This window comes from Monodelphis domestica, chromosome 3 (assembly GCF_027887165.1).
Source record: "Monodelphis domestica isolate mMonDom1 chromosome 3, mMonDom1.pri, whole genome shotgun sequence".
Lineage (NCBI taxonomy): Eukaryota > Metazoa > Chordata > Mammalia > Didelphimorphia > Didelphidae > Monodelphis > Monodelphis domestica.
Window position 1 is genome coordinate 233,894,198 of NC_077229.1, and position 23,924 is coordinate 233,918,121.

The following is a 23,924-nucleotide window of genomic DNA, read 5'->3' on the forward strand; positions in this document are numbered from 1 at the left end:
CATTGCTTGTCTGAGAAGCTGAATATTCTGAGGAAATGAAAGGAATAATCCAGCAGGTGGTGTTCTCCCTCTGAGCCATCTCTTGAGCAGTGACCTAATTTACTGTAAAGAGCTGGTCTAGGTGAGACAAGGACTGGATTTTGACAATTACCAGATTTCTAGTATTCCAGAAGCCTATGACAGCAGTCTAGCCAGGTTCTAGTTTAGCAATTCATGATATTTTACAAAATTCAGTAATTAGTTTGAAGTCACACTTAGAAAAGTTTTCATCATTTTCTGGTCCAAACTACTATTCATTGAATGCTAATGGTCACTTTCAAACAGATAGTACATTTTTCTGCTCTGAAGAAATATGAGATCATATTTCAGGGAAGAATGAAATTATCGTCAGATGTCTTTCTGTTACGATGCCAGGACATTATGGTTTGTAGTAAATTATGTGGGTTAGGTAATTTTATGCATAAAAGATTTTGTGATCATTTCAAGAATTAAGAAGTACTGGGTATATAAATATTTTGTTTTTATTCCTTAAGTATCGGGTTATGTTTGAAATAGATGTGAGCTGTTCTTTGTCATTCTGTTATAAGTGGGAAAGAAGGAAAAAAAAAACAACTGTTCTTGGTCTTCTGGGGAAACCAGAAGGACATAGTTACAAGTAGGGGAAAGAATCATATATGGCAGAAAAGGTAAAAATTGGTACATAGAGGAAGCTCCAGTTTCATGTAGGAGCCTAGAAAGGCTGCCAGAAACCCTGGAAAAAAAGAGAAAGGGGCACAAGGCCACAGTGAAAATGTTCTTTTCAGAGAACAGCTTCATTAGTGTAGCCTCACTCATGTTCGCTTTTAATGTACCACTGGGGTAAATTGTGAAATTACATATTTGGCCTGGCTTCACAATGCAATAGAAAAGATTTATTTAAATGGCAGGCTGACTCTGTTTGTTATGGCTGGGTGTATAATTATGCAAAGCCTTGAAATGCCTGAAAAATTTTTCTATGTTTTTCATTTTCATTATTCTCCACATGCCTCAAAGCAAATCATGCTATGCTAGACATTCTCAGGAAATTGTCCTGATTGCTGGCACTCACTCCTTTCCCCCCTCATCCCAATTCCCACCCTCTACTCCCTTCAAAAAATTAAGAGTTAACATTTGAAGTTATGTTACAGGATATTTAACATAGGACGGGAATGGGTAAAATGAATATTTTTCAAACATTTTTTGAGACATTACTAGGAGGATGGGAAAGGCAAATATATCTGATATGGGCCTGCAAAGGCTTGTGGATGGCTCTGGGCTACATGAGATTCATCAAGACTTCTAATGACTTTCTAAAACCTTGGACTAATAAGCTTCTGTACTTGGGTCGACTCCAGAATTTCCTAGGTTTGAGCTCATCTTGGTTATTTAATCCAGGTGGTGGGAGAAAAATCTGCATAATTTAAAAGTTGCCCTTTTCTGGTTTTGAAGTCCTTTTGATTTGTAGCCAAAACATAAATCTGAAATTCCAGGGGGTCATCAAGCTGTCATTCACACAATGGACTCTGTCTTTGTTACTGTGGGAACATATTAGTTCCTAGCTGTCCCATCCATGGCAATCCTGGCACAAGTCATTTTGCTTTGGCCCTTTTCCTAACATTTCCATTTGTACCAATTTTGGCCAGTCATTCAAACATTCTGAGGTACCATACTGCATCTCTTAGGAGTGGTGTGCCTATTCAGCTCTAGTTTGCACTTTGCACTAGCTAATAAGATATAATAGATAGCTTGATTTGGAATTAGAGGTCTTAGATTCAAAGTCCACCTTGGCCACTTACTTTCTTCATGACTTTTGTTAAGTCATCTACATTCTCTAGGCCTTAGTTTTCAAGAAATTTGTGAAGTAGCAGCAGGGCAGGAGAGTGGACTAAATAATTTCTGAAGTCACATCCAGCTCTAAATTGATGCTCCTAGGAGCTATGGGGCTTATAGGCAGGAAATAACAGGAAAATAAGTTCAGTGGTTTTGCTCTCTATTGGCTACATGCATGTTATTATTCTTTTTGTGGGGGGGATATCTTGTTTTGATTACAGGTGGTCGCTATTGATGTGGATATGGCCTTTTTTGAACCTAAGATGAGGGATATCCTTGAACAGAACTGCACAGGAGATGAAGACTGCAACTTCTTTGACTGTTTTTCGAAGTGTGATCTCAGAATCAACAAATGTGGTGCACAGAGAGTCAATAACAACCTGCAGGTAAGTAGCCAGATGCCTTACTTACATGTATGATTTATGATCTTTTGTCTAGTGCTTAGGTTGGGTTTGAGAAATTAGAATTTTCCTTGGAGACTTCTGCCTTGTACTTATCATTTCCAGCTATACAAGTTCAAATCACTTTGAAGATACCTTCTTTCACACATCATGATCTTCATATTAAATGAATAAAGAGGGGGAAGCTAGGTGGCTCAGTGGATGGAGAGCTAGGTCTAGAGATTAGAGTTCTGGGGTTCAAATCTGGCCTCAGACACTTCCTTGTGTGGCCCTGGGCAAGTCACTTAACCCCCATTGCTTCACTTTTACCATTCTTCTGCCTTGGAACCAATACACAGGTATTGGTTTTAAGATGGAATATAAAGTTTTTTTTAAATTTTTCTTCATTATGTTTTTTCTTTTTTTTTTTACCAATTACATGTAATAACCAATTTCCACATAAGTTTTCCAAAATTATATCATCCAAATTGTCTCCCTTACTTCTTCCCTCCCCACTCTTGGAGCTCACAAGCAATTCAATCTGGGTTATACATGTAGTATCACATAAAACATATTTTCATATTGTTCATTTTTATAAGTAAATAATCTTATAAAACCAAAACCCCAAACATAAATAATAAACAAGTGAAATATTGTATGCTTTCATCTTCATTCTTATTCCAACAGTTCTTTCTCTGGAGATGGATAGTATTCTTTATCCTAATTCCCTCAGAATTGTCATGGGTCAATGTATTACTAATCACATTTGATAATTCCACAATATTGTTATCGGATACAATGCTTTCCTGGTTCTTTTTATTTCACTCTGCATGAGTTCATGTAGGTCTTTCAAGCTCTTTCTGAAACTATCCTGTTCAACATTCCTAACAGCACTATAATATCCCATCAACTTCATATACCACAATTTGTTTGGCTAGTCATTCTCCAGTTGATGGGCATTCCTTTAGTTTCTAGTTCTCTGCCACCACAAGAAGAGAAGCTATAAGTATTTTTGTACAGTTGGCCCTTTCCCATTTAAAAAAATCACTACTGATTCAAAGGGTATGCACAGTTTTATAGCTCTAAGTCTCCACACCAAGAAAGCCAAGAGCTGAAAAGCCCCCAAAGTCCTTCCCCTATAAATCCATTAACATCATTCCTTCTGGGTCTCTCTGGTTGGACAGAATTGACCTCATTTTGGGTCAGAGGCCAGTCTTCTAAATGCCAGGAGTCATGGGGACAAGAGACAAGCCTCTTCCAAAATGGCAGGGAGCCACAAGGCCTCTGGTGCTCCCATAGTATGCATGCATACCAAATCAAAAGGATGGGGCTGATATGGACCAAAATGGGTTTTCAAAACTTTCCTTTTTTAGAAAGAAAGATATAATTTATATTAAATTCACATAATACCAGGAGAAAATTATTATTTTTATTATTTTTTCTAAAAATTTTTCAAAGATCCATATTTGTATTATTTGTAATTACAAATAACTGGTAATAAACTAAATGTCAACAAGAGAGTAACAGTTACGTAAATTGTGGTACTTAAATACAATGAAGTCTCATACTGCAATAAAGATTAATAAACATGAGCAATGTGGAAATTTGCAGTCATATAAGTAGGACCTGAAAAAGCAGAACATACACTATGATTAAATAAAAGAAAAAGTGAATAAGAATAAACAGAATGAAGCTAATGGAAACTCAGAGGGACTGACACTTTGTTATGAATAATCTCTATGTTGAAATGCAGTTGTTCAAAGACAAATTGTCATAAAGAAACTTTCATTGATTTTACTAGTTTTTAATATTAAGTTTAAAATAAATCATGAGAAGAAAAGTATAGGCTACTTTTCTAATAACTTAATTTTCTGTGCTGTCAGTGAAGACTGACCACTGTGAGGTAATGTCACCAATTACAGTTCTGGCTCTTCCAACAACCATTCTCTACATCAGTGCTCCCCTAGATGCCTTTCCCATCTGGCCCTACCTTCTTTCATGGTCTCTTTAAGCTATTTGGACAATAGCTAGACCTAAGCTGTTAGGGTATCTGTGTGCCATTCTCTCCTTTATGAAACCATTTTTGATATGCCAGTTTCCATTTATTTATCCACAAGGGGGAAGGATATGAATTTCCTACTTCATTCATAGAGAATTATCTCTGGAGCATAGTTTATTCTACTATGTGTAAAGTTCTTTGAGTTCCAAATGGGAAGACTCTCATTAATTAAATTAATTAATAATTCATTAAACTCTCATGATTCTGGTACATATATAAATAAGAAGGGTGCTGCAAAAATCAGATATTCTCTTCAGCCCAGTAAGTTAACTCTGCCTCCTTTCTTTCCTTAGGTGATCTGTGACAAAATATTTCGACACTGGTTTCCTTCCAATTTTAGAAATTCTGCCATCACTTTGCAGCTCCAGGAACAGTTAGAGAAGGCTGTTCATGAATGTGCAGACCCTGGAACCCAAGACATGCCTCACCACCAGAGAGTGTCTCCAAACTCTTTCTCTGAACTATATCGATTGCTTCAGGCTACTCAAAGGGAACTTCAGAAATCAGAGGATTAGCTTTTTCCAAACGACTCTGTACTATTTCCACTGCATTTGTTTATTCCAAGTCACACAGTAGTATGTTTTGTTTTTTGTTTTTGTACTGTGCAAATGAAACATCCATGAAGATGCTACGGATATTATCATGGCTCTTTGAAGTGTGAAATTGCCTTATGTTATTTCAGTCCCAGCTCTGGCCTTCTTGATGTGTACTTCCCTCCACTCTGTCTCTTGCCTGGTTTGATTTACCTAAGCTGTTTGAAGAACAGGGTGATACATATAAACACTGGCTCTGAGGTCAAAAAGGAAGTGTGGAAGAGTGGGTGCAAAGATAATTTTGTTTTAGGAGGAGGGGCATGCAGTTGGTAAACAGCCAAAATATGTCTCTGAAGAGAAAGATTTGGTTTTTTCTGGTACAAGGAAGATCTTAAACTCCTTTCTGTCATTTATAGTAAAAAGAAGTATCTAAAAATATGTGTTGGATATATGCAGGGTTTGCCAATGTGCTCAGTGGTTAACTAAGCCAGTAAAAGGCAGCCAATTTGTGCTGGAGTGAAAACTTTTATCAAACTTGAGGAAAATGTGGCACCTTCAAGGAAGAGAATTAGTGTTGGAGAATAATTAATTTACTAAGTATCTTTCATTTCAAAAATGAGTCTACCATGAGTGAATGAATGAAAAGGTGGTTAATAATTGCTTATTGTCTTTTAGCTAACTTTGGAGTTTTTACTAATAATCTGATAACTACTTTTTTATTCTATCCTTCCAGATCAAAGAGCAGACTTTGTGAAAGAAGCAAAAGCAAAAGTAGTTGAATAATTCATTCATAACTCTGTTATTAGCATCATCCTGTCCAAATCCTGTTTTCCTTGCTCATCCTCTTGCTTCTAACACTATTTTGGGGTAAATATTATTGTTATCATTAGCATTTATTACTAGTTTTGGCTCACTTCAGATTTTATCATTATTGGCACTATTCCTTTGGAACTATGTTACTCTTCATCTCCATTCTCAGTTACTTGCTCTTGCTTCTATCTTCATCCATCCATCCATCCATCCATCCAACAATATTCAAGATCCATTCAATAAGCATCTGAATACTTACTATGTGTCAGGCACTGTGCAAGGTGTTGGGGATAAAAAGAGCATACCTTTTACAATCTGAATTATTTGGTAAGTTTCTTATGCTTTCGCCTCAGACCTTGCCTTTTATACTTCTTATCAGACTCATTTTTATTCTTGTGTCTTCAGAATTTCATTCATGACAAATTTCTCTTGGGCAAACTTCTTCCAAACTGTGCTTTCTCTGAGCTTTATGAAATCTGCTCTATCCAAGCATAGAGCTAGGCTTTCCTCTCCCCTTTCAAAGATTCTATAATGGAAGGTATTTGTTCTCCTACATTTCCTGTTGTTTCTACTTCCACAACCAAGTATCTCCATGTTGATCAGAATTGGGTTCAAAATAGCCTTTTTTCTTATTCCTTCCTCAACTTTTAAAAAACTTTTACCCTCTATAATATTGTCAATTCTAAGACAGAAGAGTGGCAAGGACTAGGCAATCAAGTTTAAGCGATTTGCCCAGGGTCACCTAGCTAGGACCTTCTACAACTTTAGGAAGGATGAAACTATCATTATTTTAAATCACAAATATATCAGTTGCTTTGCTTTTGGTATAAAAGGCAATGTGGTATAGAGGATAGAGAACTGGCCTCAAAGTCAAGAAAATCTGAGTTTACAGATTACCACTGACTACATACTGGTTGTGTAACACTGAGAAGGTCACTAATTTTATTACTGAGCTAAACAAATTTCTAAGATTCTAAGTTGTAGAGAAAGGGCCAACTTGTATGAGTAGAAACAATTTCCTTTCCTTGAACTTGCCTATGCCAGTAAAATCACATGTCTGGGACCTAGTCACACCAGTTTTTGGTAGAGAAAGAGTTCCAGCAGAAGTCTAGGGAACTGAAATTTTTCATCATGTATTCTTTGATGCCAATTTCTCTTTTTCTGTCCTAGTTGCTTATAATATTATTTCTGCAACAGTATTTCTTCTTTTTTTAATTATTCATATGATCTGTACCATATTTCTCCCTTTTGGTTCCCAGATTTATTCATAGGTATATGTCTTTTTTAATGTGCGACCCAATACCAATATTCTTTTTTATACTTTTACTTTGAATAAGATTCATATGCTTCTACTATCCAGTCATAGATCCCATCCCTCCAAGTTTCAGTGGTAATTATGAGGTCAAATATGGCTCTTTGCATTAAAATCTCTTTTCACACTATTTATTACCCATATGTTGTTCATTTATGCATAAATACTTGAGACTATGGATTTTATTGCTGGATCTTTTCTTAGATATTGTTTCTTATGAATTACTCATCCTTTCTTCCATTCTTCTCTCTGTGTTCTATGAACAATTTGTACTTTTTTCTTCTTTTTCTCTCTTGCCTAAATATCTGTGTGTGTGTGTGTGTGTGTGTGTGTGTGTGTGCGTGCAATCCATAGGCCCTTAAGTATACTCAATCCCTGGCCAAGAGACTATCATTCTTAAATTTTAAGTGGTCATCCTGAAATCCTAATCCTCTTTACAAATAATATCTTCTTAGCAAGATGTTAATTTATAAAATCTATCTTTGTCCTTTGAATATTTTACCTTTAAGCAGTAATGCTACACATAGTAATAAATGTGTGCCAAAAGGCTTCAGGGTTTTTTTTTAACCTATAACTTTGCAATAGTTTTTGGGTTCCTCCTGGATGTATCATTTGATACACATGAATAACCCAAAATTGGTAGCATTCATTCAGTATGACAAATTTTGGACAGCTCTTATCCATTGCATCCTGGCCACATTCCTATGAAAGACAATAGACTGGTCTGTTATTTATGTTAGGTTGACAAATAACTGTTTAAGAACCCCTCAGCAGGGAGTTCCCAACCACTGCTGCTTGTCTCTTTTTCTCCTGACCATTTCTGGATTATAGGATACTTGATAGGACCCATGAAGTCATATCATCATTTATTGGAGAGGAGGAAAAAATACTGTTTTCTCCAGAGATAGTCCAGTTTCCTGCTACAGTAATAGCCTGTCTATTACTCAATTCCAAATGATCAATAGTCTGTTGTTTCCTTCCTTGTCCATGATACATTTTTTTTCATCTGAGCATTCATTTGCCTGATTAATCTAGAGAGGAGAGATTTGCCCCACTAGCTCTTTCATTTTCTCCTCTAGGACAGCACTAATATCTACTTTCAACATATGCATGCTACTTGTTATTGACAGAAATAGAAATAGCACACTCTCTACAAGTCCTTGCAAAATTCTTGTTCTCTATACACAAGTTTGAAAGCAAAATCCACAACCTTTTGTTACCTTCTTGTTTCCTCCATTTCTTTTTAATTTGTTATTTGTTTTAAATATTCTTTTCTTTTTAAATTTTGATTTCCAAATTCTTTAAGACAAGCAATATGATATCAATTATACTTGTGAAATAATGTAAAACATATTTCTATATTAGTCATATTTCATAAAAAAGCAAGAAAAACAAAGAAGGTAGGAAAATCACTCATCAGTTTGTGCTCAGAGTTCATCAAATAACTGGAGGCAGATAGTATTTTTTCATCCTGGTCCTTTGGAATTGTCTTGGGACAGTATATCTCCTTGTTCTTAAAAGAATATTCAGCTTTCTGTCCTTGTGCATGTTTGTTGGGGTATGAGGAAAAGTAGCAAAACTAAATTTATTTAGCATACTGCAAACACAAGTCATGACAAACAAGTATATAGAAGCACCTAGAATCCATTTTCCAGGAATCTAATTTTCTAATTAGAGCCATCTACATCTTTCCACTTTGCTATTCATCTACAGATATCTCCCTGAGCAAGTGGTATACTTTTAAAAGAGTTGACGATCTCTTCTGTTCATGCTATTTGCTACATTTAGTGGCAAATACATTTCTGAACAAATAATTTTTGTGGTAAATACAAATCCACACCAGTAAAGGAAAAATTGAGACCATACATGAAATGCATAATCCAAACAGGACTTATTAAAAGATATTCTTAATAGTTGATTAAGGCTTAAGAGGGCTGGAAATGAGAATAGCTGCAAGTCTTCAAGGATTATAATGAAAAAGATGACTTTCCAGATTTTCCTTTTTGTTCAGAAAATCTCTGATGTATGCCAGTGGTGCTTTATCTATTTCTTTTGCTACTCTGGGATTCTAGAGCAGTTTTTGGTGGGGAAACCAGATACTATCTCTGTTTCCAGAACAATGTTTTGGAATATTTTAGCATTTTACTGACTAATGTAGAAAAGAACATTCAAATTAACAAGATCATAGATCAATTTGAGGCAAGTCTAGCCCTAAAGGCAAAAGAATCAGGTAGAGATGGAAAAGCATGCTATTTCTAGTTTATTTCTAGTTTCAAGGGAGGGAAAGAGTTTGGTTCACTCCTTGTTTAACTTTGTAAATTTTTGGAAGTGTTCTTATAGAGACAGAGGCCTGTTCTCCTGGCTTTGAGTGGACTCTGAAACATTATTCTGTAAATTTCTAAAGGATTATTCTTCTGCATGGGTGGTTATTAGCTCATATGGTCCTCATGGCAAAAGACAGAACAAAGGAGCCATTAATTTTGTTCATGACCTGAATTTCATATTTAACATTAAACTATCTTGAACAGCTAGGTGGCGCAGTGGATACAAATATCTTCCTAAATTCAAATCTGGCCTCGGACACCAATTAGATGTGTGACCCTGAGCAAGTCACTTAACTCTGCCTCAATTTCATTGTCTGTCAAAAGAGCCAGAGAAAGAAATGGCAAGCACTTCAGGATCTTTGCCAAGAAAATCCCCAAAATGGTCACAAAGAATTGGATACAACTCAAATGGTTGAGTAAAAAAAAAAACAGTCTCTAGGCTTGAAAGTTGGGGTTCTTTACTTTTCTTGGGTTATGGGCCCATAGCAATTTGGTGAGACCTATGGGCAACTTCTTAGAATAATGTTTGTAAAATGTATCAAGGAAAACACAAGATTACAAAGGAAACCAATTATGCTGAAATATAATCATCAATAATTTATTTAAAAGTTCATGGACCTTGGGTTAAGAACCATTGCTTTAAAGCAAGTAATGGGTACTGAAAACAGGTTAGCATTCACTCATGCAGGGCCCTTTAGTCAATATTTTATAAGTTAGACTCTCTTGCTTCTACAAGATGAACCAGCAGTTTCAAACAATACAGTAGGGTATACATACCTATACATTTTCTAGCTAGCAATATCAATTCAATATATTCATAAAGGAAATCTACCACTTACAGTTTGAAAAATCCCAAGAAGCAAACAGATCCTCCTATTCCTTAGAGGATGGATCACAACAGCTTTAAACCAGACATGTAATCAATTGAAATAGTTATAATTTAGCTGGCCCTGCCACACTCCCGCTATGCCCTTCTTCAATTAATCCTCATACCACTACATGGAATTTCTCACCGTTCTGCTCACTCTGCTCCGGAAATGTTTCTGCTTGTCAATGTCTTTCTTTAAAATGTTGTGCTCAGGAGCGGATGCAATATTTCAGATGTGTTCCATCCAGGGCAATGAGAAAACACTTGACTGAAAATGAAAGATGTCCCTGGTTCAAAGTCGGGTGCTTCCTTTGGGTCCAGAAAAGGGGAGCGTGGCATAATGGGGAGAGCCCTGGATTTGGAGAGCATTTGGGCTCAGATCTTAATTCTGCTGAGGGCTCCTTTTGGGATAGCCATTTCCCTTCTCTGGCCTCAGTGTCCTTAGTTTTTAAAATAAAGGAATTGAATTAGAGACTCTCTTAGATCTCTTCTGCCCATAAATCAATGGTCCCATGACTTTTACCTTCCTTGCTTTGCACGTGATATTTCTATTAATGCAGTTCAAGATCACAAGAGTTCTTTTGGTTGCTGCATCACGCTGCTGGTTTTTTCTGAGTTTGCAGATGACTAAAATCCCTGGCTGGTCATCTCATGACCTAGAAAAGGTCACATCACAATTGTGTACTTGAAGTTTTCATCACAAATGCTATATGCTTCATTCAAGTACATCTATGAGCTTATCAATTTGGATATTCTTTCTAACAATGTAAATCATAGCTCATCCAAGTCTTCATAACCCATGTGATCTTGAACATTTTCTCCCATATATTAGAGTTTTTAGCTCCTTGAGGGCAGAGATTGTCTTTATTTTTATTTTTTATCTCCAGCATTTAGCATAGTATCTGGAACATAATAGATTCTTTTTTTTTTTTAACCCTTACCTTCCATCTTGGAATCAATACTGTGTTCAAGGCAGAAGAGTGGTAAGGGATAGGCAATGGGGGTTAAGTGACTTGTCCAGGGTCACACAGCTGGGAAGTATCTGAAGCCAGATTTGAACCTAGGACCTCCTGTCTCTAGGCCTGATTCTCAATCCACTGAGCTACCCAGCTGCCCCCCATAATAGATTTTTAAAAATATTTAATTAAATAATTTAGAATAATTTGCCATGGTTATAAGACTTATGTTCCTTCCCTTCCTTTCCCCCACTCCGCTCCCATATATGACGCACAATTCCACTGGGTTTAACATGTACCACTGATCAAGACCCATTTCCTTATTATTAGTATTTGCACTAGGGTGATCTTTTAGAGTCCACTTTCCCAGTCATAGCCCCACCAATCCATGTGATCAAGTGGTTGTTTTTCTTCTGTGTTTCTTTTCCTACATATCTTCCTCTGGATGTGGATAGTGTTCTTTCTCATATGTTCCTCCAAATTGTTCTGGATCATTGCATTGCTACTAGTAGAGAAGTCCATTACATTTGAATTTACCACAGTGCATCAGTCTCTGTGTAAAATGTTCTCCTGGTTCTGCTTCTTTCACTCTGCATCAATTCCTGGAGGTCATTCCAGTTCACATGGAATTCCTTCAGTTTATTACCCATGATAGATTTTTAATAAAATGTTTATTGATTCATTGACTGGCATTTGCCACATAAGGTTCACCCAAGGTTCCAGAAACTTCTTTGCCTTCTCCTGCATTGGAGAGGATACCAGTGAAATATCTAGTCCCAGGTTGGCAAACCTATGGCACGTGTGATGGAGGAGGCTATTCCCCTCCCCCTCTCCACATGCACCTGAGCACATTCCTCATTTCTCCTACCCTTCTGCCCAGCAGCCCAGTGGGAGTGCTTCTCCCTCCCATGTCTGGGTTAATAAAGGGGTGGCTCACATGTGGCATGAGGGTACAGTTTGGGCACTCAGTCTCTAAAAGGCTCACCATCACTGATCTAGGCAATCCATCTCCCATCCCTTGCTCTTACTCCATGACCAACATATCTTTTTTCTATCTTACATTTCACTGATGTTATAATTTAATCTTGAAATTCTTTGAGTTTCTTCTTTTGTTTTATACTCTGCTCACATCCACAATGCATCTCTCCAATGCCCTTTTTGTTGTTTTCATTTTTAGTTCTTTAGAGATTGTTGAATCGCATATCTTACAGCTATTTCACACACAGGTAGAGTATTGGCATTAAAAGGATGGATCTTTTGTTTCTGGAAGACATTTGAGGTCATTAAAGGAGCTTTAAAATTACCTAAAGACAATCCATCCCTCTCTACATCCTTTTTAATTCTATGCCTAATTAGTGGTCCATTTGTTCTGTTTGTTATATAGATATATGTGTGTATTTTATACATATATATACATAAAACACTAGATAGATAATTCTATATGTAGATATATATGTATATATCATATATACATACATGTTTATAGAGAGATATTTTGAGATACACACACATAAACATACATACACAAACCCTGATAAGATCTAGAGGCTATTCATGTAACTGCTTGTCAGAATCTTAATTATCCACTAATATTTTTTTTGTTCTATATGGATGGTCAGTAAAACCTGCTTTGAGTAAGTAAAAATCTCTTCCAGGACATATTGCTTTATTTCAGGGCTTGAAATCCGCAGAGAAGGCCTTTTCATTTGGGCTCTGTGCTTTACTGTGTTCACAGAGGTGAATATCTTTTGGAAAATGTTTTCTTGCTTTACATCTCACATGATGCTTATGTTCATAATGTCAATGAACAAGGGTATCTGTTCTATATTCAGGGAATATTAAGTATTTTTAATATATGGCTAGAAAACAACTTATTGGGAAAAAGCCTTTAGGGTGATTACTATATTGAATGGAAAGCTTTTTATAATCAATAAACAATAATCATAATAGTTTCTTACATTTTCCACATCTAGCAAACTGTGTGATGGTAACAACGTGGCCAATTATAAAATATCTCTCTTTTCCCTATTAATACCTCAATGGTGCCTTTGATTTATCTGGAGGTGATTCCAAAAGTAGGTCAGTCTTTATCAATGTTCTCTCAGTTATTGTTTCAGGAGGTGGTATTAATGTAGTCTGAGTTTTTTCCCTACTCTTTAGTATTTTCCTCTCTCATATTTTTAACGGGTCAGTTTTGTGCTTTCACAATTGCACACAGACTTCTATATATATTTGGTCTAATCCATTGGCTTTTCCCATCTTTTTTTTTAGTGGCATTTTTATCTTCTCTGTAAGCCCATATGAAACTGGGCTATTAGAGTTCAAATATGGTGACTCTAACTGTCCTTGATGGTAAAAATAATTTCTTCTTTTTTTCCCCCCTAAAGTCCTTACCTTCTGTCTTAGAATCAATATTCTGTATTTGGTAGGGGCTAGACAATCGGAGTTAAGTGACTTGCCCCAAGGTCACATATCTAGAAAGTGTCTGAGGCCAGATTTGAATCTAGGATCTCCCATCTCTAGGCCTGCTTCCCACTCCACTGAGCAAAATAATGTCATATAAAAATGTTTTGTCAACTTCAGTCAACAAGCATTTACTAAATACCAACTACTATGCTGAGTACTGGGGATAGAAAGAGAGGAAAAGGACAAATTCTTGCTATCAAGGAGCTCATAATGTAATGGATGAGACAATGAAAACAATTATGTATGAATAAGATTTATACCGAATACATTGGAAATCACCAACAGAGGGAGAATTTTTAGAATTAAGGAAAATCAGGAGAGGCTTCCTGTACAAGGTGGGATTTTTTCCTGGGAGGAAAGTCAGGGAATCCAGGAGTGGAACTGAGAAAGAAGAGAGTAACAAGCATGGGGGGATAGTTGTTAAACATGCTCAGAGCCTGGAGATGGAGTGTCTTGTGCAAGGAGGTCAGTATCCCTGGATCACAGAATATGCGCAGTTAAGTAAGGTATAAAAAAACTAGAAAGGTAGGAAGGAGGGGGATAGGTTATGAAAGACTTTGAATATGAAACAAAGGACTTTATATTCAACTCTGGAGATGATATGGGTCAATGGATTTTATTGAATGGGGGGAGGATATGGGAAGATGAATTTTTGGAATATTTGATGGCTGAATGAAGGATGACCTGGAAAGGGGAAAGATGAAGCAGGGTGAACCCTCAAAAGGCTACTGTAATAATTGAGGCACGGGGTGATAAGGGCTTAAACAAGGCTGGTAGCATTATTATAGGAGGGGAGGGCATATAAGAGAAATGTTATGAAGGGGAAATCAATAGAACTTGGCAACAGACTGGATAGGGGGTGAGAGAAAGAGAGGAGTTGAAGATCATATTTTTGTTGTAGGCTTAGAGACTGGAAGGATGATGGTGCCCTTCAGAATAATGGAAATTTGGAATAGAGGAGAATTGGTGGAAGGGGCAGGGAAGATAACAAATTCAGTTTAGGCAAGCTGAGCTTAAGATACCTACAAAACCGCCAGCTCAAGTTTAATATTTAGTCAGCTGGAGATGAAAAACTAGAGGTCAGGAGAGAGGTCAGGGCTGGACAAAAAGCTCTGAGAATCATCTGCATGGAGATGATAATTGTATCCAGGGGGGCTAATAAGATCACTATGCTATGTAGTATAAAGGATGAAGAGAAGGTCCACAAAAGAACTCTGGGGGGACCCCATTATTAGTGAGGATGACATGGATGAAAATCCATTAAAAGAGATGGAGAAGGAGCAGTCAGACAGGTAAGAGAGTCACATCATGAAATCCTAGAGAGAAGAGAGTATAGAGGATGATTGAAGTAGCAAAGATTGCAGAAATGTAAAGAAGGATGAGGAAGACCAAGAAAAGTCTATTACCTCTACCTGGGCAATTAGAGATCATTGGTAACTCTGGAGAGAGCAATTATAAGGTCAGATGTCAGAATTAAGAGATTAAGAGGAAAGAAAATGGAGACATCAAGATAGCCTTCTCAAGGAGTTTAGTCACAAAAAGGAGGAAAGATATGGGAAAATAGCTAGCAAGAAGGGACAGATCAAATGAGGGTATTTTTGTAGACACTAGAGAAGCAGCTGGTAGACAAGGAGAATTGAAGATAAGTGAGAGAACAGGGATGATACTGGGAGCAATCTACTGAAGAAGACAGGATGGAATGAAATCAGTTATACCGGTCATATTTGTCTTGGCTTGGAAAAGGGCACCTCTTCTCTGGAGTCAAAGGTTAAGGAAATTATGGGGGTAAGCATCTGAATGGTGGTATAGGGAAGAAGGGAAAAGACAGAGGGCTCTTAAGGAATGGCAATGTTTTCAGCTGATGGGAAGGGAGATTAGAGATCTGGGGAAAGAACTAGGGGAAATTTGAGGAAAGACAAAAAGGGGCAAGTCACTTACCATTTTTGCCTAGACCTTAATACCGTTCTGCCTTAGAATTGCCATATTATTGATTCTAAGTCGGAAGGTAAGGGTTATTTTTTTTAAGTGCAACAAGGGTTACAAAGAGTATCCAAGGAAGTTGTTTCTTTATGGGGATCCAAAAAAAATCTAGTCTTGAAACAAAACAAAACAACAAAAAACGTTTCAAAGATATGATCATGTAGCATAATTGGGCAGGTTTGTCAGATATGAGAATGAATTAGGTTTACCAACATACCAGGGCAAACCCAGGTCTTACCTCATGCATGCTTATTATTGGATGCAGCTGGTTATGAACTGACCTTGTCCCAATCCCAGAACACAAACTGCCTGAGGATGGTCAAGATGGTCCAAACCAGTTTTAAATGGTTCTATTGTTTCTTTGGACACTCCCTTTGCTGACCACAGTTTTGACCAGATGTCATCACTTCCCAGCCTTTTGGTTATTTTTATAAAATCACTTAACCCTCCCTATGGCTGCTCCTCCTGAGCACCGCTTCCTGTGAAGTTTATTTATTTTTTATTTAATTTTTAATTTTTGTCTATTCCTTTTTTAATTACATGTAGAAATAATTTTCTAAACAATTGAGTTTTTAAAAAATCTTTTTGCAATCCAAATTCTCTCCCTCCCCCTTTCCCCTCTCCCCTCCCAATGATAATCTGATGATATAGGTTATTTCAGTGTTATCATGCAATACAAATTTCCATATTCCTCATGTTGTGGAAGAAGATACATATTGTACATGCAAGAAAAAAAAACTCATGAAGGAAATAAGGTGAGTAATGATATGATTCAATCTGTATTCATTTTCTGACAGTTCCTTCTATGGCTGTGGATAGCACTTTTCATCATGAGTCCCTTGTGGGTCTTAGATCCATGCATTGCTGGTAAGAGTTTAGTCCTTCACAGATGATCATCGTACAATATTTCTGTTACTGTATACACTGCTCTCCCAGTCTTGCTCAGTTCACTTTGCATCAGTTCAGACAAGCCTTTCCACATTTTTCTGAGATTATCCTATTTGTCATTCCATAAAAATATTCTATTACAACCTTATACCACAATTGTTCAGCCATTTCCCAATCAATGGATATCTCTTCAGTCTAAATATCTTTTCTACCACAAAAAGAGCTGCTACAATTATTTTTGTAAAAGTATATCTTTTCCATCTCTTTGGGATACAACTCTAGTAGTGGTATTGCTAGGTCAAAGAATATTCACAGTTTTATGATCCTTTCGGCATGGTTCTAAATTGCTCTCTAGAATGGTTCTATCAGTACCCAGCTCCATCCATAGGGTATTAGTGTTCCAATTTTCCCATATCCCCTTAAGCATTTATCATTTTTCCTTTTTTGTCATAGTAGTGGTATCTTGGAATTGTTTTCATTTGCATTTCTCTAACTAATAATGATTTGGAACATTTTTTATGTAATTATGAATGGTTTTAATTTCTTTATTCAATAATTGCCTGTTCATATTCTTTGTTAAAGCACATTTAAATGTGGCCCATTCTGCCCTTCACAAGCACTCCTCTTACTACTACTCTCTCTATCTATGTACACTTCTTCAATAATGATAAAACTTTTAAGAGTTAGTAATATCTTTCCATGTAGGAATATAAATAATTTTACCTTATTGAGTCCCTTAAATTTTTTCTCTTTCTTATTTAGCTTTTTATGCTTCTCTTGCATTTTGCATTTGTACATCAAATTTCCTGTTTAAATCTGGTCTTTTCTTCAGGAATGCTTTCAAATTTTCTATTTTATTAAAGCCCTTGAAGAATATAGTCAGTTCTGATGGATAGGTAATTCTTAGTTGTAAACCCAGTTCCTTTGCCTTCTGGAATATCATATTCCAAGTCTCACAATTTTTCAATCTACAAACTGCCAGATCCTGTGTAATCCTGATTGGGGCTCCATGATATCTGAGTTTCTTCTTTCTGGCTGCATATGGTATTTTCTCCTTGGCCTGTAGGCTCTTAAACTTGGCTACAATAAGTCATTTGGAGATTTATTGCAGGAGGTGGTCTGTAGATTTAAAAAAATTATTTTACCCTCTTTCAAGAATATTAGGGCAGTTTTCTTTGATAATTTCTTGTAATATGATGTCTAGGTGGTTTTTTAATCATGATTTTCAGGTAGTCTTAGATTGTCTTTCCTGGGTCTATTTTCAATGACAGTTGTTTTTTCTATGAGGTATTTCATACTTTCTTCTATTTTTTTCATTCTTTTGATTTTGTTTTATTGTTTCTTGATGTCTCATGAGGTCATTAGCTTCTATTTGGCTAATTCTAATTTTTAATTTTTTATTTTCTTCCATGACCTTTTGATCCTCCTTTCCCAATTGGTCCATTATACTTTTCATGAAACTCTTTTCTTCATTGGACTTTTTAACCTCTTTTTCCAGTAGGTCAATTCTGTTTTTTGAGAAATTATTTTCTTCATTATATTTTTGTGTCTCTTTTTCTATTTGACCAATTTTGTTTCATAATCTGTTATTTTCTTTTTTGTATTACTTTCATTTATTTTTCCTATTTTTCTTCAACCTCTCTTATTTGATTTTTTGAATTCCTTTTTGAGCTCTTCTAGTGCTTGCAATCAATTCCTATTTTTCTTTGAAGTTTTACATATGGCTACTGAGTCTGTGCCTTGGTCTTCTTTGTCTACTTAGAAATTTTCTATGGTTTGGCGTTTCTTTTGCTATTTGCTCATTTCCCTTTTTTTCCAGCCTTTTTTGGACTAGGAGTTTTGAAAACGGCTGATTTAGTCTCCTCTGCTGATGGCTTGCAAAACTTAGCTCACATGAACTTTTTTTGTTCTGGGGCTAGGGGCTTCACCACAGACTTGAAAAGGTCAAGTGCTTTGGACTTCAAAATCTTCCTGAAGGGTGGTGCTAGGGCTTGGGACTTCAAGAGGTGGGTGTGGAGTACTCTGCTGTTGGCTTAGGCAGGGTTCTGGTGTCTTAAAGTTGTCTTATGCCAAGGTTTAGAACCTGGGTGGCCTGTACTCCTCTGTGAGCAGTTTTACTTCCAGTTCCTCTTCATCCTATGAAAATAGGCTCTCTACCTATCTTTCAAGTTATTTTCCACAGGAGAGTTCCTTCATTCCACCCTCTTGTTAGTTCTGTGACTTCAGACATTTTGAGGCTCTATTTTAAGGTTTATTTGAGAGAATTCTCAGAATGTTTCCAGCTTTCTCTGCTACTAAGCTATCATCTTGGCTCAGTGCCCCACCCCCAAATCCCACTCCTGTACTTTGGTGCTATGTGGTGTCCCTGATTTCAATCTCCTTGCCTTGATTAAAGACCCTTGTTGTTGCTATTTTGGTAGTCCTCTTTATTTCATGTTAACACTATATTGTCAGATTGATGGAATGGAAAATACCTTCCAATATTAATTTTGCTTTTTTTCCAATTAACAAGTTTTTATTTTATTTCCTCTCTACGATCTTCCACCTCCTACAAAAAAGAACAGAAAAAAAGAAAAGAAAAATAGAGCCCAAATGACAAATATGAATAGTAAAACTAAACAAATTCCTCTACTGGACATGTCCAAAAAGGGCGTCTCATTCATTGTTTTCAATCTATCACTTCCATGCCATGTCCAGAGATTCTCTGAGTCCAAATTCAGTGTTTTCTCTACTATATCCTGATGCCAAGGTCTCTTCAGCTCTAAAATTATTTGATCCACTGTAATTTTAACTTTATCTGAAGATCTATCATTGTATTTACTGTTCTCAACAGTAATTATCACTGCTATTTTTTCTAAGTGACCCATATTTGGTCCCAAATTTTATGAGGGGCCAAAATGAACCTGATGCTTGAGTGGCCACATTATTCTTGGGCTATGTGAAAAATAAATCCCTTTCTTAAAATTCACTCTTCATTTCTCTGGTTACTTTGGCCTAGATCTATTTCTGGAATTTATTAATGTGGAACATTTTGGCAGAGACAAGTTACAAGTGATTTTAAGTTAATAGGTCTAAAAGAATATAATGTGGGAAGGAAAGAAAACTGTTATGATCAAGTGATAAATTGTATGTCATTTTTTTGTGAAGATGATTACACCAGCAGCAAAACATGTACTTTGAGGCTGTTCTTCCCCTTGTGCTTTTGGCTTCTCCTGGGTCCATATGCATAGTTTGTTCAGATTTACCTTTTGATTAAGGACATTTACACAATGATTGTAGTACACTTAGTTAAGAGGTCATTTGTGCCCAGGGAACATTATGTATGTGTATTTAAGTGAGTCATAGCAGGGATGCATCCAAGACTATAGCCTAGTGAACTAATAAGCAAGCTGATCCAGATAATTAGATATAACTGTGGAAAGAGGAAAAATTCATTTCACTTTTAGCATAAACAAAATTGGGGCTCCTATTTTCTATGTAAATAGTGCAATGGTTAGTTATACTTAGGACAACAGAGAGCCTATCTATTTTTTTTCATTACCAAAGGTAACATCAGTTCTCCCCCAAATCATTCCCTTGTTCTAGTCTGGAAGCAAATATAATCTTGGGACAATTTAATTTTTATAAGGAATTCAGCCAAAGGACAGAGAAACTGAAATCTGAAGTTGGAGCCCCACTGGCTCAATCATTCCATTTTGTCTGTTGAGTGTTTGTTATGGGCTTTACACTAAGTTGAGCCCTGTGAAGTTTACAAAGAAGTATAAGGGTTAATTATTGATGATGTTCATAAAGATTTACCACAAAGGCTAAAAAGAAAAGGCACTGTTTTTTAAAAACTGTATTGTGAAGAAATATCGGGAAGAACTCAATTCTTTTTTAGCAATTCACCAAAACTTTGACCATATAAATATATGTTCATTATAGCCTCACTGCTTCAACCTAAGCCTATTAGTATAAAGAAGGAAGTTTCAGTATTGCCAATACTCTCTATATAGTTTTACTCTAAATTCCTGCTTTTCATATATAAGATTTTTTTGGGTTTTGTTTTGTGGTTTTGGATGGGACCTGTAATTTCATCAATGTAGGGAATGCTTGGCAGCCAGATGGTGCAGTGAATAGAGTGATGGGGCTGGAATCAGGAAGACCTGAGTTCAGAATTTATCTCAGACACTTATATAGCTATGTGACCCTAGGCAAATTCCTTAACCCTGTTTGTCTCAGTTTCCTTATCTGTAAAATGAGTTGGAGAGGAAATTGGCAAATCATTCTACCTTTGTCAAGAAAACCTCAAGTAGGCTCATGATGGGTCAAGACACTACTGAAGATGCCTGAAGAACAACAGGGAATTCTGGATGAAGAGATCCCTTTTAGTAATACACACTAGCAACTACTCTACAACTTGTAGTTTTATAGAAATTACCAAGAGCACTGAGAGTTAGTGTCACATAGCCAGTGTATGTCTGAGATGGGCCTTGAACTCAAGCGTTCTTGGCTACCAGTCCAGCTGTGTCAATTTTCCTCTCTATCTTGTAGTAAGCAAAGACTTCTTGTTGTAACAAGAAGTCTTTGCTCACTACAATCTCCAGATATACCCTATGTTCATCTAGGCAAACACAAGTTTCTGTTTTTCTTCTCTGTGAAGTAAAAATTAAGAGTGTGAAATAGAAAACTTCTATAGAAGAATAAGCTAGATAAAATAGAATAATAATGAAACATTTGTTATTTTATGGTTCTGAAGCCATTCAAAAGATCTCTCTCATCTGATCTTGACAACAATTCAATGAGGTGGGCAGGACTATGTGTATCTATATGCCTACACATAATATGTATATGTAAGTATATTTTTATATTTTTACATATAAATATACATTTATAATTTGTATATAAATAATAAATAAATACATATAAATAATAAATAAATGAATGAATATATATATATACCTAAAGGCAGCTTGGTGCTACAATAGATAGAATGCTAGGCCTGGAGTAAGGAAGACCTTACTAGATACTTACTAGCTGTGTGACCCTGGATAAGTCAATTAGTCCTGCCTCAGTTTCGTTGTCTATCAAATTTAGAGAAGGAAAATGGCAAACTACTTGAGGATCTTTGCCAAGAAAATCCCAAATGTGGTTAGGTAATTTGCTTAAGATGAGACAGAATTTGACCCCAGATCATAAGTCTAGAGCCAGTACACTACCTCTGATATGTGCTCTATTATTCAGAAATGGGCAAATTATTTATATTAAATGTATTAATGGAATTATTCTTTGCCATAATGAATTGAGAATATGAAAGGTTCAAGCCTAACAATGGAAGAATTTATTCAGACTTTGGATGTTTGTTGGTAGACCCCTAGTCTAGGCTAGACGTGACTCAGGCCAGGAAGTCTGATATTGGAATATAGATCATTTAATTATTAACAACAAAGATTTCTTTAGTCCCCTAACAGAAGGATGTTCAATAAATGTTATGCACTAAAAACCCTTTGGAAAAAAAAAAAGAAAACCCCAAATGAGGTCACAAAGAGTGAGATATGATTGACGTGACTAAACAACAACATATCTGTGTGTGTGTGTTTATGTGTAAAATTCAGTTGGGCCAGTCTTGTCCATCCTAGGCCCATTGGTTTCATCCATTTGTGCAAGGCTGTGTTTCTTGTAGGGGCTTGTTTCACACTGGTGATGACATACTGGTTTGCCAGATCTTTATATAATGCATTGGAGGGAGTCTGGGAATCGGTGTGTAGCTGCCACTTATTCTCACATGGCTTCTCATTATACTTTCTGGTACTATTTTCCCACTGAGAACTCACATTTGAAACTTTACCCTTCCTTAAGGTTTCTAGTGGGTGGGGTAATGCTGATCTCCAAGGGTGAGGCTACCCTTAATCCTTATCCCTAAACGTCTCATAAAAGTGGGAGCCTTGCCCTTTGGGTGTCTCCTCCTTAAGGGAGGGATGAAATGGATAAAAAACACAGATTGGGAGGTAGTCAAAATCCTCTCTAATGCTTTTCTAGGAGGACAAGCCTTGAACATCTGTAAAGACTTCCCTGAAATACCAGGCAGGACTCTCCAGAATAGCAGCAGATTTCCTTGAAGGCAGCTGTGTTAGCTTTTAGCCCACTCATACACAATTATTTACCAACTGGAGTCAGTTAGTGCATATGTTATTCAAAAAGTACAGATGTAAGCCAGGCTCAGTGGAGCTGAGAGGTGGAAGCCATTTAGTCCCTGTATCTTGGTTAAATCCATATTGAAAATAAACGAATTAAGCAAATGGAGCAAGATGACACTACATGGCTTTAAAATAGGAGCTCCTTTATTAGGTATAAGGTTAAAAAAACCCCATAGATATTATAATTCAGCCTAAATTTACATCATTCATTCATTCAATAAATATTTATTAAGCTCCTAGAAGCAAAATCTGAATGCAGATTGCTGGTTGCTGCCCATGAAAAAGTCTTTACCAGCTGACTTACATCAGTAAAGAATTACTTCAACTGATTGGACTTTTTCCCTCCTGGAAACCATGAGTGGAACAATATTTAGAGATACTTATTTGCTTCTGGTTAGAGTGGCTGGCTCAAGACTGTTTAGGCACAAGAACTATGTCTTTCTTAACTCCTAAGGAGAGTAATTACAACCTGATTAATGGCGGTCTAGCCATTAGGTCTAGGCACTATGCATACCTTCTTGTGGTAGTTGTTTTAATATACATATAGTATAGAGAGAATTTAGGGCCCACTTTCTCATCTTGCACTGATACTGGAAGGCTGGATATCTAGATTGAGACTGTTCCATCTCTTTTCAGGGTTCTAGGAATAACCCTGCAGAGTTTTTGTGCTTTGTTGGGAGGGGAAGTAGTCTTTCTCTAATGGTCTCCACATTAGCCCCCATCCATTATATTCTTCCCACTATCCATTGACCAATGATCACTTTGATATCACCTCACTAAGGATTAGCATCCCAATGTCAATTTTCTTGTTGATACCTTCTTAAAATCACTGATAACCAGTTAGTATCCATTACCTTTTATGAAAGGATATTTAATGAGAAGATATGGCAAGAACCAAAGTATGAAAATATTCCCTTGAACCACAGCATATTATCCGTTCTATAGCTTGGTCTGGGAAGACTGAACTCACCATTAAAGCAGTTGCTACAACCCATCTTCCCCACCAAAAACAAACAAACAAACAACTAAGCATTCTGTCTTCTACCACCCCAGAGAAAAGGTTCAAGTGGTAACTACAAGGTATTTCTTCTATAAATTTCACTTCTGAATGTGTGGCATAGTCTATAAAGAAGTTCTTCTCTTGCTTGTGGCCATGATGTCTTGAGTCAAGCAGGTTTGAACCAACACACTAGGCTCAGTTGCTCCATTATGGCAAATTTAGCTATGGACTTGTGGCTCTTAAAACCTTTCAGAGCCTATAAGGTTTTTATGCCCATGATATTCATCTATCTGGTGGTGAAATTATCCATAATAATTTCATAAA

At 36.5% G+C, this 23,924-nt stretch overlaps 1 protein-coding gene across 2 annotated transcripts in view; it reads left to right on the forward strand.

Moving 5' to 3' along the window:
• The window catches only part of DIPK1C (divergent protein kinase domain 1C), a 41,988-nt gene extending 22,596 nt beyond the window's left edge, over nucleotides 1-19,392 (forward strand). For both annotated transcript variants that reach the window (XM_001373632.4, XM_007487794.2), the window contains exons 3-4: nucleotides 2,070-2,234; nucleotides 4,581-19,392. In XM_001373632.4, the coding sequence (XP_001373669.2) occupies nucleotides 2,070-2,234; nucleotides 4,581-4,802 (387 nt within the window). In that variant the 3' untranslated portion in view covers nucleotides 4,803-19,392. The remainder of the gene's footprint in view (nucleotides 1-2,069; nucleotides 2,235-4,580) is intronic.
• Nucleotides 19,393-23,924: the final 4,532 nt, after the last annotated feature.